At 43.4% G+C, this 14,348-nt stretch overlaps 1 protein-coding gene across 5 annotated transcripts in view; it reads right to left on the bottom strand.

Annotated features, from left to right (window-relative positions):
- Positions 1–230: 230 nt before the first annotated feature.
- The window catches only part of GNB4 (G protein subunit beta 4), a 153,837-nt gene continuing 139,719 nt past the window's right edge, over positions 231–14,348 (bottom strand). For all 5 annotated transcript variants that reach the window (XM_077487924.1, XM_077487926.1, XM_077487925.1 and 2 more), the window contains exon 10: positions 231–8,801. In XM_077487924.1, coding sequence (XP_077344050.1) covers positions 8,695–8,801 — 107 coding nt within the window. In that variant the 3' untranslated portion in view covers positions 231–8,694. The remainder of the gene's footprint in view (positions 8,802–14,348) is intronic.

Genomic DNA, 14,348 nt, shown 5'->3' with positions numbered 1-14,348 from the left:
GTGTCTTAACAGTTTTCATGTTTCAAATATACATACCAGGAAGTCAAACCTTTCTATGGAACACACCAGGGCTGAGATAAGGCCTCATTCTAAAAAATCACTGAAATCTTATGTTTCTGCAACGGGGATACATTTAATAATATATTGGTACAGGGGCGCTGGAACTTAGAAAAAAAAAATGAACTTAGCCTTTAACATGATTTTTCATGAACAAGAATGTACAACAGTCCTCTGGTTAAAAGCACTTGTTTATTGGTTACAATATCAATTCATGGCAACATATTGGTTTCACTGAGCCACTGTACAAATACAAAGAAAAAAAAAATCAAATGTGGAAAAATATAAACAAAACGTTTATAGCAAGTGATTATTTCACAGGGAATTATTTTGTTTTTGTTTATACAACAGCGACTGTTAAAGGAGAACAGAATAAAAGAAATGAAAAAAAAAAAAAAAAAAAAAAAGCATGTCCTGGTTTTTAATTGGCTTAAAACCTTTAAGACAGTTTTTAATACATACACAATCCAAAAGGCAGTGCAGAATTAATTCAGAATCAATATTTATAAAGCCTTTTGTCAAAAGTCAGCAACACATGAGTAAAAATGTTATAAAATGAATGTGCTAGAATTGTCAAATTGTTTAAAGTGTATATTACAGCAACCAAACAATGTTTCTTTAAAAGCAACTAAACCCTGGACTTTCAATGGATATAAAGTGTATAACTCACATGTTAGAAGATTTTTTTTTTTGTTTAATATATATATTTATTTTTTTCTTTATTATTTTTTTTTTCTTTTTGCCTTTATTCCCCCAGAATGGAGAAACACACAGGATTAAGCACCACTATGTAAAGAAAGCAATAAAAGGCTGCAAAGTTCTAGAACTAGTCTCCACTGAAGTCCATAATATTCGAACCCTATCATACTGTGTGGTAGAAGATTTGGTGAGACACATGTATATGTGTTATTAGGTTATATCAATCAGTAACACTGTTTGCACATATTACCATACAACACGGCATTAAAACATTCTGCATGTATTTTATACAACCAGCAATTGGATAAAAAGAGAAAAGAGACAAGGCCAGTGGTGCCTCTGAACTTCAGGAAGATATTTCACTAGCATGCATGCCAGAGAGTAGACAAGGTGCTCTATGAACCATGCTTCATTACTTGCACATGAAACGCACTCGCACATTCTGTCACTCTTCCGGAAAACCTCATTGCGGATACAAATGTTCAGGGTGTGCTTGAATTACGCAGGCACCAGGATACAGTATATGAGGCCTGTAGTGGTAACGGTCCTTTATTACACCATAGTGTTGGAATGTACTGAATGGAGAGAAGGTTATGGTGGCAGGAGAAAGATCACTATACAATATAGTCCCACACAGGGCAGAAAGCAGGGCCTGCCCCACTAGGGACTAGGAGAACCACATACTAGTCCAATAGAGATGCTTGGGTCTTCTTATACAAAGGATCCTTCTAATGCTCATGCAGGCTGAAAAAGGGTCAGTTTGCTGTGCTTTGCATATTTTGGCAAAGTACAATTTATAGCTCACAGCTGAACATTTAGAAATTCTGTGAGGTATAAAGCAAAAGTGCCTGGCTGTTCAAAAAAATGCTTTTAGCCCGCCCCCGATTAGTCTCTTTATTATACTGGCACACACAGACACTTGTGTATGAATGTGTCAAGTCTTAAAAACCGGCAATTCTAGTGCAGAAAGTCTCCTATTCACCTAACACACAAACATGCCTGTGCATATATAATGGAGCAGTCTTTATATGCACATTAGAAGTGTCAGATGCTGTCATTTGCTAGAATTTGGCAATGTGAGGCCTCACCCCTGGTATACATAGAGAGGTGAGTGGGCTGGGGTAACCACGTTGGTAGCATCTGCCCCACATGTCAGGAGTGAAACACGCTTAGAATGAAAAGTCAGTCGCTACAGTTGGCATCATAACAGAGATTTCAGATATTGGCACATTGTTGATTCCTCATCAGAACCACCGAACTAACATCAGCTACAAATATATTAATGAATCTTAGGCATCACCATATCACAAAATCAGTATGTGGGCACCCTGGTGATCAGGAAGTACAATCAAGGATGCAATACCTGACATATACTACACAACTGGCACAGATAGTGTCTAGAGAAAAGTGTGAATTAAATGCTTTTTACCATAACCGTCATTTTGTGTCTATTCATAGTAAACTTCACATGTACTCTTATAAAATACTAGAAAATCCTGCTTACTACTCTCAATCATTTCACAGCAACACAAGCCAAAGAGTTACATACAGTATTTATAGTGCTCTGGATATCCAATTAGCACTGCACAAAGCCCAGGTAGGCCGAGACCCAGATATCCTGGTACTCCCAGCTGCTGCACAACAAACACATCCACTGTTTAAATGTGAGAAATCTTAAAAGGTTGGGGGCTATAAAGACAAGGTGATGGCACTGCAGTGTGGTTAGGTATAGTGGATCTTCACCCATTCCACTGACTTGGCTCCGCTGCATCCCACATCATGTTTTTTTTTTTTATTATTACCTTTCAGCCCACCTAGATGAATGACATCAGTGCCAACGACTCCTGGGATATGCGACGTGCATATCCCAGGAGGCACTGGGAGTCCCGAACCGCAGCCCATTCACTAACAGAGGAGGGGGATGGGCCCAGTAGCGCAGTATCGGTAAGCTGTGCCAGAACCCATAAAAGCTGGCGCAGTCTCCCAATGACGTCACAGATGAACATAGTGGTGCAGGACCCGGCGGCGGCTGCAGAGAAGAGGATTTCTGCAGGAAAATGCTGGATCCTCTATGTGGGTGACTATCTGAAGTGTGTGGCCAGCTCACCATCGGGGAAGCAGGGGAGGGGGTTAAATGAAAAAAACAAAAAATTATTTAAAGTCACATTAGCGTAGAACTCAAACAAAAACACTAAATGAACAGCTGAAATACAAACCTGTCAACCATTTTTCATACCCAAATATTTTTATTTTTGTTGAGCCAACCTTGTGGTTTACAGCATGGTACCACCCTGCACAGCTAAGAAGGTGAAACTGCCATTTCCTATCTCAGCTCTGCAGGTTCACCTTTCTGTTCAACAGACAAAATCAAAACACGTCTGACCAATTGTCCTATAGGCTGGCAAATTAAACTAAAAGCCACAACTGTGCAATAGACAACTCACCTAACTGGCAGTCCCTGCGTGTCAGGTGTGTGTTTCAGAAGATTGACCCAGATTTGTATATAAATATATGTACGCCAACCATGTATTTTATGATTTATTCTGCTTTAAATTATTATATTCATTATGTCTAGTGAGTATGATCTCAAAGTTGTTTTCAAAGGGGACCTTAAAGCTGAACTCCAAGTTTACATTTCCTTTAACTAGTTTGCTTGGGCCAACTTTTGCACACTAGCAGGTGTGCCCGCTGTACAAACGAAGGCTACTTTCACACTGGGGCAGGGGTGCGTTAGTGGTAAAGCACCGCTAATTTTAGCGGCACTTTTCACCCCCGCTAGTAACCAAAGAAAGGGTTAATAAATAGTGCCTTGTTGCAACGCTGCCAAAAGCGCTTTGCAGATGCTTTGGCAGAGCTGCACATTCATTTCAATGGACAGGGTGTTTCGGGAGGGATGTATACACCCCTCCCAAACCACCCCAAAGATGCAGCTTGCAGGACTTTTTTTTTCCCTGTCCCACAGGCACACCACCCCAGTGTGAAAGCATTCAGACTTTCATACTGGGGAGGCATGAGAGGCGCCTTTCAGGCAATATTTTTAGACACCTCAGTGTGAAAGGGGTCTAAACTTACAGTATACAGTCTTGTTTGCCAGGAGTGAGAGGAGAATTGGGCTGGATTATGCTCAGCCATTCATGGGAAGCTTTGCATTCTCTGAATACAAAGCTTCCTCTGATTCTGCTGCGGTGGGCGAATAACGTTATAACCTCCTACTGGGCCAATCAGAAAAAGCCAGAGAATACAAAGCTGCTTATGAATAGCTAAGCAGTGCTCAGCCCATCTATTTTGTTTCAGAAGTGGGATGAGAGTTCATATCCCACTGCTGGAACAAAGCACTGTACACGGTTATGTAGCTGAGGTTACATACAGTTTATACAAGGAGCCCAGCTGGCACACCTGTTAGTGGAGACCAGGGGTCTCCACATTTTCTAAACAAAGGGGGCAGCCTACTGTCCCCATCAGACTTTCAGGGGGGTTAGTGTGAGTAGAAAATTCCCTGTTGGTATCAGGGGAAGGAATATTGGGCAGCACAGTGGTGTAGTGGTTAGCACTCTCACCTAGCAGTAAGAAGGGTCGCTGGTTCATATCCCAACCATGACACTACTGGAGTTTGCATGTTCTCCCTGTGCCTGTGTGGGTTTCCTCCGGGTACTCCGGTTTCCTCCCACAATCCAAAGACATGCAGGTAGGCTAATTGGCTTCTGTACAAAATTGGCCCTAGTATATGAATGGGGACCTTGGATTGTGGGCTCTTTGAGTGTAGGGATCGATGTGAGCGTGCAATATACAGGGACAATTGTAGACACTCAGGATGGACTGGTGTCTTTATTCAACCTTACTAACTATGAATATTGCCCCATCATTGGTGTCAATGTCAAGAATTATGCCCCATTGTTGGGATCAGTTTGAGAAATTGTGCCTTGTATCAGTGGGAGGAATATTGCCCCAAGAGCCAGATAAAAGCAAACAGAGAACTGCAACTGCTCCCTGGACCATAGTTTGGAGACCAATGGTGTAGAAAATAGTTTGTTTGGGCTACCTTGGCCCAAATGAACTAGTTAACAGAACAGTAAACCTAGAATTCAGCTTTAATCATTTGTAATCTATTCTGCAGATTTTTTCAGTGGCCTTGGCAGATTTAAATCAAACAAAATAAAAGCAGTTAGCTAGTAGAAGGGGAAGTGGCACTAGTGCAGTGCAATACTATGACCATTACCCTACTGGTCCTTCACACTGAATTAGAATACTTCGGCAGAAAAAGTGCCCTAGAATGTAGAGGTCTGTATGGCTGCTTGGCACTTTCTTCATTAGAAACATGGTGAGAGGCACAGTAATAATAATATAAAAAAAAAAAAAACAAACACAAGAAAAGGTAGATGTTTTGTTGGCTCAAACCGTATTAAAAAAAAACAAAAAAAAAAAAAACACACATCATTAATAAAAACAAAAGTGACACCACTGAGGCACAGACAAATTAACATTGGTGTCACAGGATGCCTTCACAATACTGGTGGTTCTGCCCTCAAAGTGTCCTCCGCTCTGACCATGCACTGGGTGCAAAGGGCAAGCCGTTTTGGCACCAAAAGTGACATGTTCCTTTTCTTCCCACCCATTAACAACTAGGTGTTTTTTAACCAATGTACTTATTCATTAATGAGGCATAAAGAGAAATGATGTGCAAAAGATTTGTAACATCACAGTAGCATTCAGTAATCACCTTTCTATTGCTGTGATTTGTTACAATGTCTGCACTCAAAACATCATCCCTGCCCTACATACCTCTTTGCTGAATAAACCCAATGCAAGTCAATGTTTTTATATGGTTTATTTCCAACAAGCTACATACCTAGGTCCTCTTTCAAACAAAAAACACTGTACCTATTTTACAGTAGTTTTGGCTCTTTGTGCTGGTTCACACTGGTGCAATTTCTGATGGAACTTGAGTCCCTCAGAATCGCATGACAAGGGAAATCACATTATATTCAATGGCGCCAGTTCTCATCAATGTGACTCAACACAGTGTGATCTTTGAAAAGGTTCATGTGCTACTTTGGTGTGGTTTACAGTGCGAGTTGGCCCCATAGAATATGCAAAAATGCAGCCAAGTCACATCAAAGTTGCACTGCATAACTGCAGTGAAAATCACTGAAATAAAATTGCATTGCAGTTGTGTGAACCGAGCATTAGACCTTCATTTCCGGAACAGGCTACACTTCATTATCTTCAGATATAAGGATACTAGAGAATCAGCTCTCCTTCAGTCCACTTTATCCATGTTTATAGGTTAAAGCTCTTTGTACCTTCTGAATCTTTCCTCTTGACACGCTAGCGGGGACGGTAGCTGGGGAATGTTAACAAGAGCCTTAAAGCATATACCATTGGCACATTACCAGGAGGGGGCCAAGGTGAAGCCTCCTCAAACACGTGCTCAAGCACAAAGCTTATAAAAGTTAATTACTTCTGGAATGTAAGCAGAAGTGGCCACCTGACAACAACCTAAAATAACAACCCAATAGTGAACTTCAACATTATAGTCTTTTGCAAGTAAGCAACTGGCAACGTAATAGTTGGTTGTACAACACAAAGTAAAGTATATGATAAACTTTAATGTCTATGTATTATTCTGACAATAGCACAAACCCAGATAATGATGTAATAAACGCCATTGTACGGATATCTGGACATATCTTTTGCCTTCTCTATTATGCCCAATCTAAGCCAGTGCCATTGTCGTCCGACCACACTTCCCCCATTCTGCTTTACAGGAATGAAACGCATGCTTGTGACATGAGTATTTTAATAAAAATAAAAAAAAGTGCATGTCTGCCTGACCTCTAATATTGGAGGTGCCTGCTTGTCTGCCACAAAGCCCCTTACTGGCTGGATGTTCAAACTAAAAAATGGATGAACGTGTTTATGCAATAATACCATGTTTGTGAATGGATTACCAGGCATATATACACAAATATGATAAAATGACCACACTAAAATTAAACTCCCTGGGGTCTAGGCAGCAAACAGAGGTCACCCACATTCATTAGAATTGGGTAAAGATCAGCAGCAGCTGTGCATGGGTATAAACTAGTTGAGGTTAAACCTCTATGGCAGCTGGATGCAGAAGCAGATCATTTGGCACCTGTGCTTGGCCTGCATCCCATCTCCACTTGGAATGCTTTACCCTGAGGATTGGGGGGGGGGGGGGGGGGTCAATAGAGTCAACAAGTTATCCTAAACCAATGCAAGCATGGATGTGTAGAAGGTATGTAATTTTTTACGAAACAAGCTTAAAATGCTTGTATGGGGAGAAGACAGATCTAAAATGTTATTAGAGGGTACAAGAGTTTATAAACAGTCTAGGTGCAAAAGCTGGAATGCAATCTCTAATAGAAGCTTTCCAGCAAGGCAAGCAAGACCAGCCCACTGTCCTGGCATCACAATACTTTGCTGCTGGGTGAGCAGCTATACTCAGAAGTGCCATTATAATTTACGTCATTCTATTTCCACTAACAATAAGAGGCCCATTACAGCTAAGCAATGGACTTTATTCTTACTGAAAAAGTGCACTTTAACTTGGCCACATCAATTAAGATTCGAAAGTCTTCATATTCCTACAAGTCTAAAAATCCTACTGCCCTACACTGCAACAAACCACTCCAATATCCAAAAGTGTGACAGAATGCAAAAGAAAAAATTACAATTACAAAAGGTAAGGTGATTTCATAGCGATGTGTGTGCTTCTATTGCATAGTACTATGCAACGGTGCAGAAATGCAGTAGTTCTAATAAAATCTCTGGCCAGCTTCTAATAAGCCATGACAATCTGACATTAGAAATTAAGATTCACGGGTCATCTAGGATAACATTTTTCCATAAAATGGCTAATAGGAGGTGTAAACCGATTTGTTCATCCATGATTGTCACGTGAGGTGGTGAAAAAAGAAATCACTAAAATGTATGAGTTGCTTTGAAAAAAGGACCCAAAAAAATAAAAATAAAAATAGTTCAAGTCTTTTTTCAGTGCAGGTAGATGGGGATTTTAGCAATTTACATTTAGTGCATTCGAGATAGGAATTAGATTAGTGGGTTACATGTTTCCTGCATATGTACTGCACAATTGGATCAGTACAGCAAAATCATCATCATGAGCATTATGCCGTATGAAGGAAAAGGTGAGGAAATAGTGTGAGCGGATATACAAACTGGCCTGTCTAAATGTGAAGATATACTACAACTGTATGGATACAAACACAGAGCAATGATTCATCTCATCCACAGCAAGTTCACAAAGAATAAAAAAAAAAAAAAAAACACAACAATCAAGTATATTTATCACTAAACTATTGTGGCGTTCAAAAAAAAGCTACAATTCATATTCTTTAAATAAAAAAGGCAATATTTCTTTTTTTTCTGTAGTTTTTTGTTTTGTTTTTTTACATACAAACATTACATGATCGGCTGCTATAGTGTGTACATTCAGGTATGTACAAAAATAATAATAATAATAATAAAAAAAAAAAAAAAAAAATAGGTACAGACTCAGCAGACTTTGAGCACAAAGCAGAAATCCTTTAACCGTGTGGCTGCTGTAAAGGTCTACAATGCAAAACTGACATTTCTAGCAGCAAAAGGGTTAAAACAACTTAACCAAGCCACAAAATAAAGACTGGCTCCTAGGCTCTCAGTCACCATGATCCTGTGTGCTAGCCCCTTTGAAATAGTCACCAGTGCTCTTTACCCCCTTTGAACCCTTTATGACCTCAACTTGATTTTTTTTTTTTTTACTAGTTTAAAGAAAGCCTTTTTTGTGTAATAATCAGTGAATAGAAAAACTTCACCTGCAAATACAAGGTAGAAATGTTATTTCACAGCTATAGGCTGCAGCATTGACCTCTCCAGATCTCAGTGGAGAATTAACAAGATCAGCTATCTTTGCCCAAGTTAATTCCAGATTCTGAGAAAACTGTCCCAAGACCCTGTAGCTACAGCCATGCCATCGTCGGTTACACCTAAACAGCTCACTCGGTTATCATGACCAGCAAGGACTCCTGCAAGCAAAAAAAAGAAACAATGTGGTTAGATTTCCATGAATATAGACCTCTGCTATATACCTGTGGATAGAGTTGAGCAGAAGTGTCCACCACTACTCAACTGAATAATCATAAAAAAATAACTCAGTTTTTATGGGAAATGCTACAATATAGGGCAATAAGTAAAAGGTGTGTGTTTAAGAGAATATATTATAATTATATATATATATATATATATATATATATATATATATATATATATATATTGTCTTTGCTGGGGACAGTAATCCCTCTTTGTTATGAAAACCAGTGTCACAGATATAGAAATTGAGACAAAAATTCAAAATTGTTAGTTTGATCACTAGACCAAGAGATGAGGGGAAATCCTCCTACGGGTACCTGTTCTTGAGACAAATAACACTGGAATTCCACTCACTTTGAAGGGATTATTATTTTCTGTTGCGTCTTCAACAAGAAAATAAAAATATACCCCATGGGACAAAGTCAGCAAAAAGAAAAGAAAACTAACCTTACCTGATTGGATAGAGTAAGGAAGGTTACTTTAACCCTAATAAAAAAAATAGGATTTTTGTATTTACCGTAAAATCCTTTTCTCTGAATTTCATTGACGGACACAGCATCTTCATCTTAGGATTATATCGCCCCTTTAGGAGAGGACTAGGCAGAAAGTGTTAAAAGCAGCAACACTTGCACAGTACCACCCAGGGGGCGGTCCTACTGGCTATAACCCCTCAACACTGCATCCTGCAGCTCAGTATGTAAAAAGCAGTAAACATACATTAGGAGGGGTGGGTGCTGTGTCCATCAATAAACTTCAGAGAAAAGGATTTTACGGCGAGTACAAAAATCCTATTTTCTCTTTCGTTCATTGACGGACACAACATCTTAACCTTGACTTTAGGGACGTCCCCAAGCAGTGTCAAAGAAACGAGGGGTGGGAACAGCAAGAAAATAACTCCACCCATAACAACCAGAGCTCCTCAACAGAGAAGTTGCAACCTTAAAGAACTGCCTGCAAAACCTTGCAGCCGAAGCAAACATCCAAAGATGCACTCACATCAAACTTGTAAAATTTAGTGAAAGTGTGAACGGATGACCAGGTAACCACCTTACATACCTGGCAAACAGACGCTTGATGTCGAAAGCCAGGGAGGCACCAACTGCCCTGGTAGAATGTGCCGTGACAGGGAAGGGAGGCGCCCACCCCTTATGGCATAAGCCTGAACCACAATCTGTCTGATCCACAGAGAAAAAGGTAGCCAATGAGACTGCCAGTCCCTTTCTTCGAACCAGCCAGCGATACAAACAGCGAGTTCGACCTCCGAAAAGGAGCCGTAGCAGATACACCCGCAGAGCCCGGACCATGTCCAAGGAATGCAAAACCACCTCTTTGGGGCGTGACAGCCGAAGGCATAAGGATGGAAGCACAATGTCCTCATTTAGATGAAAGGCCGAAACAACCTTTGGCAGAAACAAAGGCTGCGAACGCAGAACCGCTTTATCCTTGAGGAGGATCAAGTAGGAAGACTTGCAAGACACGACCGCCAACTCAGAAACCCTCCTGCCAGATGTAATAGCCACTAGAAAGACTACTTTCTGTGAGTGTCAATAAGGGGATCTCCTTAATGTTTTCAAACGGCTGTTTCTGAAGCACCGAGAGCACTATATTCAAATTCCACGGAGGTAGCGGAACCCCCTGAACAAACGTACTCACTAATGAAAGTCGCCAAGGGTCGCTGAAAAAAAAAAAAAAAATAATATAAAAAAAAAAAATAAAAAAAATGGAGGACAGCGAAAGCTGATATCTGCCCTTTGATGGTGCTTAAGGTAAGTTTCTGATCCACTCCTCGCTGCAAAAACAGCAGGCTCCTGGAAATCGAGTATGTGCATGGACACCACCCCATTTCCTCACACAGAGATGTATGCCTTCCACGTACGATGATAAATCTTCAGAGAAGAGGACTTCCGTGCCCTCAGCATAGTGGATATTACCGAATCCGACAGACCTTGTTCCCTTAGCACCTGGCTTTCAACAGCCATGCCATTAAAGCCAGTGACGGTAAAGCAGGATGAAATATTGGACCTTGCAACAGAAGGCCCTCTAGCATTGGCAGTCCCCATGGAACATCCGCCACCATTCGTACTATGTCGGGGTACCACGGATGCCGGGGCCAATCTGGGGCAATCAGAGTTACTGGAATACCCTCGGCCTCCATTCTGCGAAGCAGACGTGGTAGAAGTTTGAGTGGGGGAAAATTATAAATCAGCTGATAATGCCCCCATGGAGCTACCAACGCGTCTGCCGCGTCCGCCCAGGGATCCTTTGACCTGGCCACAAACCTCTGTACCTTCCAATTTAGTCAAGAAGCCAGGCGATCCACATCTGGCGTGCCTCACCTTAGGCAAAGGAGGTAAAATACATCTGGATGTAGTGAACATTCCCCTTGGTCCAGCATCTGACGACTTAGGTAATCCACTTGCCAGTTTTCTACGCCCGGAATGTACACAACCAACAGAGCCAGCACACGCCGCCCTGCCCACCGCAGGATGTGAGCGAACTCCAGTGCTGCAGCCGAGCTCCTTGATGGTTGACATACACCATGGCACTGTCCGACTGGATTCTGACCGGATGCCCCTGCAGCCTCTGATCATGTGGAGAAGCACTGCCTGATCTCCCGAAGTTCCAACATGTTGATCGGCAGGCGGGATTCTTCCTGGGTCCAGCGACCCTGGGCTGACTGTATGCCCCAAACTCCCCCCCCCCCCCCAACCGGTCAGGCTGGCGTCCATTGTGATCACCGTCCAATGAAGAGGAAGGAACGACTTCCCGGTCTGAAGGGCCGGCGACATCAGCCACCAGAGCAGGGAATCCCCGACTAGCTGGCCCACCCGAATTTGACAATCCAGGGACAACAGAGATTTGTCCCATTTGGACAGGATCTCCTTTCGCAAGACTCAAGTGTGGAATTAAGCATACGGTAGCGCCTCGAAAGTGGCTACCATGAGACCCAGCATGCAAAAAACGCAATGACGACCACCTGCAGGACACCAACAACTTCACCACAGCGTGAGGAGTCTGTAGCTTGTCCGAAGAAAGAAAGACTCTTACCTCTGAGTAGTCCAGAAGCAGGCCCAGGTTCTCCAGGTATTGAGTCGGCACCAACGCCAACTTCTGTAGTTTCAGTATTCAAACTCCCAAAGAGTTTGCATTGCGATTGCCACATCCTACCTTAATTCTGAGGCGTAAATTGCTCTCAGGAGGAGGTCGCCCAGGTAACCCACAATTGCGATCCCTCGCTGCCTTAGCAAAGCCAAAATTGGGGCTAGCATCTTGGTGAAGACCCTCGGTGCAGACGCCAGGCCAAAAGGGAGAGCTAAAAATTGGTAGTGCTCGCCCCCGCAGAACCCTCTGATGCTTGATGCATATGGGGACATGCAAGTATGCGTCCCTGATGTCCATGGATGCCAGAGAATCCCCCTGATGGAGTGCAGCGACCACTGAGTGAACGGATTCCATCCTGAACCTTTGTAACTTCACAAAGCTGTTGAGGGCCTTGAGGTCAGAGGGAAAAAAAAAATCTGTTTAGCAGACAAGAAAAAAAAAAACTCTTGTATCCTGATGAAACCAGTTCGCGGACCCACTGGTCAGAAAGTAGGGAGGTCAACCGAGCTGCAAACTCCCAAAGGTGACCCCCCCACCCGAGAGTCGGCGGGGACAAACCTTCATGCGGTAATAGATTTGCTTGTAGGCTTGCGAAACCAAGGACGCTTTTGTCCCTCAGAATCAGCAGGCACCTTGTCGAACTGGGAACACTTACCGTCCAACCCGGGCGGATGAAAAATCCACTTCTGAGCCGGAAAAGGAGGCGTGGCTCGTTACCTTTTCTGGACTGTGGGGGCAACGTACCCTTACACCCAGTAACATTTTTAATGATGTCATCCAGCGAGGCTCCAAATAGCCTCTCTCCCTGGAAGGGCAAATCTGCCAGTGCTTTCTTAGATGTCTGGTCCGCAGACCAGCATTTCAGCCAAATCAGGCGACGTAGTACTACTGCTGATACAGAAGCTCTAGAGAGCAAGGGGGCCGTGTCTAAGGCCACATCACAGACATACTTAAGGCCCTGCACCAACTGGTCCACCAGCTCCACGCAGACCGGGGAAGCCTGCTGCTTCTCCAACTCATGGTGCAACAATTTTGCCCATTCAGTAAGCGTCTGTGACACCAGGGTCGTGGCTAACACTGGCCGCAATGCTGACCTCCACCACCGCAAACATGACCGGGCAACCGCCTCAGCCCTTCTGTTGGCAGGGTCCTTGGAAGCAGGAGCCCCTTCAACCGGAATCGTTGTTACTTTATTTAACAGTAGCAAGAAGAGCCGGCAACACTGTAATCCTTGAAGTATTTATTGGTACATCAGAGTGACAATAAAATAACTGATGCGTTTCGGCAATAGCATTAGTCGTTACTTTATTTAACCTGGATACCGGGGGTTCAACAATTGGAGATGTCATTTTCTTCAGGAAACGCTCCTCAAAGGGGTAACCCACCGCCATGCGCTTTGGGACTGAAAAGGCCCGCTGCAGTTTTCCCCACTCCTTGTAAATAAACTTATAAAAATAAGTTGGGTAAAGAAACACCTTAGGTGTGCAGGCCGGCTTGTGGGACCCGAAACCTCTGTAGATGCCCCCGCCATATCCTCCATCTTAAGGGTTTCCTGCACCGATGTAATAAGTGCTCCTACAAGCGCCTTTTCCTGCGCTGACCCGGACACGGAGTCATCCTCACTGTCCGAACGGTCCTGGTCCGCATCCTCCGATACATCAGAACAGGAGCCGCCTGTCACAGTGGAGCCCAAATCTCAATCAGAGCTTTCCCCAGAAGCCGGTGGGGGGAGGGGGCATTTTTTTTTACCCCCTTGCACCTGCACACTGCTTCCACCCTGGCAACAAAAGCCTCCAGGATCGCCGACAGACCGTCCATAGGCACCACAGGTGCAGGGGAACCAGTTGCAATAGGGATGTCTGGGGAAGAAGCGCCAGCTTCCAATGCCATGCTGACCCACACTTACCTGTCAACACTTGGGGACCTAAGGCAAGTCACACAAAAAGTCCACCCTCCTAGCTGACACAGACTGAGGGGCCCCCTGCAGGACTCAACACCCTGACCCAGGTACTGCGCTTTGCTTCTGCTGTCTGCTCTCCCCTGTGTCATCCACTGTGTCTGTGTGAAAAGCGCGCTGTTCTAGAAGGAAATAAGCACCCAGCGCTAGAGGCAAAACTACCTGAGGCTACTAGAAAACGGCCACCTCAGCAAAAACGTCTGAGAAAAACGCACCGAGAAAATGGCCACCGAACTTCCAGAAAAAGGCTGAAAGGCAAAAAATTGGTTGTTGCTATAAAAAAAAAAAAAAAAAAATGGCCGCAGCCTCCCTGCATGTCAAACACAGCACAAACACCCCACCGTGGCCCAGAAACAGGGAAGAGGACGAGCGGAGCCCCAACACAGCCCCCTTTCAGGTCCCAGAGCCCCCCCGGAGGACCCCC

Source organism: Lithobates pipiens, unplaced genomic scaffold, assembly GCF_037356315.1.
Source record: "Lithobates pipiens isolate NorthernLeopardFrog02 unplaced genomic scaffold, aLitPip1_a1.2 Scaffold_18, whole genome shotgun sequence".
In the NCBI taxonomy this organism is placed as follows: Eukaryota; Metazoa; Chordata; class Amphibia; order Anura; family Ranidae; genus Lithobates; species Lithobates pipiens.
This window is presented reverse-complemented; position numbering and strand designations above follow the sequence as displayed.